This window comes from Stegastes partitus, unplaced genomic scaffold (assembly GCF_000690725.1).
Source record: "Stegastes partitus isolate 25-593 unplaced genomic scaffold, Stegastes_partitus-1.0.2 Scaffold510, whole genome shotgun sequence".
Taxonomy (NCBI): Eukaryota; Metazoa; Chordata; class Actinopteri; family Pomacentridae; genus Stegastes; species Stegastes partitus.
This window is the reverse complement of record NW_007578241.1, coordinates 299,481-305,345: the sequence shown is the minus strand read 5'-3', so window position 1 is coordinate 305,345 and position 5,865 is coordinate 299,481. Positions and strand designations below refer to the sequence as shown.

At 45.0% G+C, this 5,865-nt stretch overlaps 1 protein-coding gene across 1 annotated transcript in view; it reads right to left on the bottom strand.

Moving 5' to 3' along the window:
• Positions 1-3,885, bottom strand: part of srms (src-related kinase lacking C-terminal regulatory tyrosine and N-terminal myristylation sites) — a 27,343-nt gene extending 23,458 nt beyond the window's left edge. The window contains exon 1 of the mRNA XM_008287644.1: positions 3,365-3,885. Coding sequence (XP_008285866.1) covers positions 3,365-3,744 — 380 coding nt within the window. The 5' untranslated portion in view covers positions 3,745-3,885. The remainder of the gene's footprint in view (positions 1-3,364) is intronic.
• Between the last annotated feature and the right edge of the window lie 1,980 nt (positions 3,886-5,865).

The following is a 5,865-nucleotide window of genomic DNA, read 5'->3' as shown; positions in this document are numbered from 1 at the left end:
TTGTAGGAGGACGACCACTGCAGCCCTGATCAGTGCTGCTGTGGCTCCTTCTGGACCTCCTGGTTCCTGCTCACACTGGGCTGCACTGGGTTCTAGCTGCTCACTGGTCTTCTGGATCCTTCTCCATCTTTGTCCAGTCAGATGTTTGATCAGGTCTTCTCCATGTCGGGTCATTTTAGATCAAATTTAAAGTCATTTAGACAAAATGTTGAGTCACTCTGGACCATGTTTGCTTGTTTCTGATGAATTCTGAGTTACTTCAGATGAGTTTAGAGTCATTTCAGGAACATTTTGGACCATTTTTACTTGTTTTGAACAAACTGTGAGTCATCTGGGACCAGTTTCAAGACATTTTGATCCATTTTGAGCATCAGATGTTTCTCCTCCTCTGTTCAGGTCTTCTCCATGTGGAGCCATGATGCAGACAGAGATAGACACAGTCCAGAGGTCCAGAACTGAGAAGGTTCTGCTGTTCTCACCTCGTTGTAGAACCATGTTCATGCAGCTGGATTGGTTTTGAACACGTTTTTAGTCATTTTGAACCAGTTTGGAGTCATTTTGGACAAAGTTTAGTTCATTTTTTAATCCCTTTCAACACATTCTGGATGTCTTCACCTGGTGCTGGACGGGTTTGGAGTCAGTTTGGAAATTCTGGTGTTTGTTTTTCTAAAGTTTTGGGGTTTTGTTCCGTTTAAAGACAAATCGAGTTGTTCCGAGACGTCGGCTTCGTCTCCGTGAAGCCACGACGAGCGTTTTGTTGCTGTTTTTATTTATTAGCTTTGCAGCTAAAGCTGCCCTGCTCATGTCAGCAGATGCTCATCAAGGAGGAAGATCAGAGGTTGAGCATCTCTAGATGATCAGCTGGTGCCTTGAAACCGGAGAAAAAAGCCAAAACGACACGAAGCCAAAGACTTCAAGCCTTAAAGTCACGTTAGAACTGATCTCAGTGAACTAAAACAACCACACGTGTCGTCACCAGCGTCCGTGTTGATGCTGAATTCAGGGACAGTTGAGCAGAAGTTGATCTAAAAATGTGACAAAATCAAAACAAAAATCTGCTTCATCGTGTCCTTCATGTTCTTTTTACTCTAAATGAGTCCAAACATGATTTAAATCCATAAACGAGGCTTCCTGTGCCAGCGAGGTCCCCACAAAGCAGGTTTATCATCAGAACTTTCAAACAGAACCCAGCCGTCGTCTCGGTTTTATCCTCCGACTCGGTCTGGGTGTCGGCGGTGCGTTCAGGGACGTCGGGACGGTGAAGCTCGGAGCTGTGAAACGTGACGAGTCCCTGCAGGTGGATGAATAATGGAGGAGCTGCAGGCCGGCGCTCGGCTCCTGCAGCAGCTTCCTCCAGACGCCGAGCTCCGGATCAGCGCCGGAGGAGGAGGAGGAGGAGGAGGTCCGATACCGAGTCCGTCATGAGCTCTGTCTCCACAACAGGACTCCTCAAAGACCCAAACCTCTTTGTTGGACAAACTAAACTGTGTTCAACGTTCTGACTGAACCAGAACCAAACATGAACCTGATCATTAACAACAAGAGAGTTTAAATTCATTTAATCAGCTGCATGTGGCAGAAAGCTCGTTATTGATAATGAGGCTTCATGACGTTGGTTTCATGTCAAAACGTCAGAATAGCGTCAAAAAAACACTCGTCTGGATTCAAATCATAAAAATCTGACGTGAATTTGACGTCACATGAAGTAAAGTTTGAGTTTTAAAACGACGTTTGTTCATCTGACGGATTTTTAAAACCTGGATTCAAAAACAAACTTGGATCAGTTTTAAATCCTCCTTTAAGTCCTGCACAGTTTATAGATTCTTTATGTTATGTTTCCTGAGCTGCTTGTTTTTTTCCAACATTTTATTTTGTAATTGCTGATATTAAAACATTATTCTGTCATGTTTGCATGGTGCTTTATTTTAAAAAGACATTTTTAACAATAATAATAATAAAGTTCTTAAAATGATCTAAAATTTATACCAAATTCTTGCATTTTAAAAACTGATTTACTGGTTTTTCTAACACTATCAACTTATTTGCATTTTAATGTTCTTCAGTCTATTTATGCCAGTTTTACATCATAATTATTTTCTTCATTAAACACTGAAAAGTCAATAAATAACATCATTTATGTGCATTTAAGGCCAGAAACGGAATTTAAATGAAGTTCAACTGCAGGATTTTGAGGTGATTAATGGAGTTTTTGGTGCCTCGATGATGAATTATTGCAGCATTTAAGGTAATTTAAGCAACATTTAATCAACTTTACTGCACCCAAACGGTTAAATAACGATGATTTTACATTTATTTCTTGTACATATTATTAATATTCAACCACACTTAGAGGAAAATCCCATTTTATAATGTGAACATCTTCATCTTCTGTCATTTGAAGGCCAAACACTGTGTTAGGATGAGATCAAAACTGCACTAGTTTATATTAAACTGCAGTATTTCTTATGACACTATTAAATTACTGTAGTTTTGGTGCCTACATGATGAATTATTTCAGTTTTTACAGCGTTTCAGGCACCATTCAGCAGATTATCCTCCAGTTTCTGATCGTCCACCTGCAGACTGAGTCCAGATCAGATCTGACTGCTTTAGTTTTACATCAAATCCTATAAATAGGTGCAAATCTACGTTATCCAGCCACATTCAGAGGCTTTAAATAACCTTCATTAAACAACAGAGGTCACAGAACATGGACATGAAGTGTGTTTAAGGCCACAAACTGTATTTAGATCAAGTTATATTGCAGTTTTTATACATTAAACTGCAGTATTTATACAATAAACTGCAGTTTTTATACATTAAACTGCAGTATTTTATGAGACTATGATATTCATGCAGTTCTTGGTGCCTCAGGCGATGAATTATTTCAGTTTTTACAGCGTTTCAGGACATTGAAGCAACATTTAGCAGATTTTCCTGCACCTTCAGACCTAAACTGTTAAATAATGATGATTTGTTCATTTATTTGTTGACATATTATTAAAATTCAGCCACATTTATGTAAAATTACATTTTATGATGTAAATATCGTCATTAAACGCTGAAAATACAGAAAATACTGAACATGTTGTCAAACTGAGGCCAGAAACTGTAACAGGATGAGATCAAAACTGCAGTATTGTTACATTAAACTGCAGTACTTGTACCAGACTGTGGTATTTCTGTAGTTCTGGTGTCCAGGTGATGATCCATTTCAGTCCCTACAGGGTTCCGGGACACCGTAAACACCGTAAACACCGTACACCAGGTCGTCCTGCAGCCTCTGATCCTCCACCTGCAGGCGAGGCAGCGGACCGGACCGGTACCGGGCGATCAGGTGACCGACAACAGAACCGACACTCACTTGTGTTTGGCGAACTCGTCCTGCAGCAGCGCCACGTAGTTGGCGGGGATGAGTCCGGACTCCAGGGACCCGGTCAGCTTCTTGGCCAGCACGTACTCTCCGCGCTTCTCCAGCACCGACAGCTTGTCGCCCTCCTTCACCGTCAGCTCGTCGTCGCTGCGGGCCTCGAAGTCGAAGAGCGCCGCGTACAGCTGCACCGGCCGCTTCTTGGGCGACGGCACGCGGATGTCCCCGGACACGGTGCGGATCTCCGCCGCCTGCGTCGCCGGGTTCGCGATGACATTGTTGTGGTTCGGCACGTTCGGGTAGCGGAACTCGGGCCAGATCCAGTTCCAGAGCCGGCCCAGGCACGGCATACAGGAGCGGCAGCAGCCCTCCATCCCGGGACATGAAGGGATCGCGACGGATCGATAGGACGCGCTTTATCCGTCCGCTGGAAACGGCCTCAGCAGCCGCTCGGTGCTCCGGGTTCCGGCTCTGCCTCTGGACGGAAACATCGCCCCGCCAGCAGCTCGCGGCCAGATTAGCCGGAGGAACCGGTTTTTTCTGTTCCGATCACGGATCTGAGCTCCGCGCCTGCAGTGCGCACGGCGGCTGCGGGAATGCGGAAACGGGAATGGAGGCCATCCAAGTCGGATCGGTTCCCTGCGAGAGCTCGGCGGCGGCGGCGGCGGCGGCGGCGCGGCGCGGGGATGCGAGCATGGCTCCCCGGGAGGCGTTAATCCATAATGAGGCGGCGGGGAGCGGAGAGACGGCAGGAGGAGGAGGAGGAGGAGGAGGGACAGGTGAAGGTGAGGCGGCCGCACGGTGCGTAAAAAGTTTGGGTTTGGCGCTCGGCACACCTCCGGCTGATCGCACACCTGCGCACTGGAGGGAGGAGACGGAGGGGGGAGGGGGGGAGAGGGGGGAGGCAAGTACCAATCAGAGGGCGTCGTTTGGTTTCAGCTCCAGAATTCCTCGAAATTCAGTTTGTTTCAGGAAACAGGGAACAGATCCAGTGGTTCTGACCAACACGCCTCAGACCTGCTTCTAACAAGGTTCTGTCTGCAGCTGAACGATTAAAATCTTCTGGAAATAACTTCTTAAATATTTCAACTGGTTTGTTTTGTTTCAGTAGAAAATTTATCCCAAAAAAATACGAGTCATCAAATCTGAACAAAGTTCCCCCAGAACCTCCTCAGAACAGCTGGTTCTGTATCAGCAGCACCTTTATTTAACGAAGCAGAGCTCCACCTTCATAGTGTGAATATTAATCAGTGACCTTAACGGTTGTGGGTCGGTTTACTTTTAACTCCAGACAGAAGCTGGTCTCCATCCTGACTTTAGTCTCTAAACTAAGTTTAGTCTCAGGTTCAGTCCAGAGGTCCAGGTCCTTCAAGTCCACAGAGGAGGGTCCAGATTGATCACTTTAATGGACTTTTTCCATCATTTCTGAGCCTCAGAACTTCATCAGTACAGCAGATAGACACATGACATTTAGGAGGAAGAACACATCTGGGTTCTGCTAGAACCTGACACCAGATCAGTTCTACATCCATCCAGGTGGAGTTCTAACAACATGAGCATCGTGTGTTTTATGGTTTCATGTCACTGATGAACCAGCAGCTGGTTTCAGTTTCAGGCAGAATTTAGTTCTGGTTCCTCCAGCTGATCCGTCTCCATGTTGGCTGGGTGTCGACTCCTCAGATCAGATCTACTGACGTGGACCGGGTGATGACGTCAGCGTCAGGTGGAGGTTCAGCCCTCAGACACACCTTTGAACACATGAGCAGATCTCAAACAGTGACTCAGCATCAGCTCAGGTCTTCGTTTAGTTCATCACACATGCTGCTAGGAGCCTGGAACGTTTCCTCTGGTGACTGATCAGAACCAGAACCACATCCAGGGTACCAGTGACTGTTCCTGTGACTCTATGTCACTGTTACCACGGTGAGACATCCCATAATACTGATGCTACCAGCTGATGATAACAGGGATCAGATTGTTTTAGTAATTCTGCACATTTTCTTAACAAATGGACCATTTTCATGTTCTGGACACATTATTTATCATTTATTCTACCTTCTTTTTGATGTTTAGAATATTTTAAAACCAGTTGTTCTTAAATCAAATTCTGGATCATTTTGGAGCCTATTTGAGATATTTTGGATAAATTTAGGTTAATTTGGAAAATGTTTTGGGAAACTTTCAAGACAGTTTGGACGAGTTGGAGGCATTCTGGTAAAGTTTAGGCTCAGTTTGGGGGAAACAGAAGGACTCGTATAATAATTTGTTAAAACAGATTCTCAGTTCCAAATTTGAATATTTTGGATATATTTGGAGTCATTCTGGACCACTTTTAGTCATCCATCCATCCATCCATCATCTCTACACCTTAATCCTCACTATGGGGGGCGGAGTCTATCCCAGCTGACTCAGGGTGAAGGCAGGTTCACCTGGACAGGTAACCAGTCTATCACAGGGCTACACTTAGAGACAGACAACCAAGCACACTCACATTC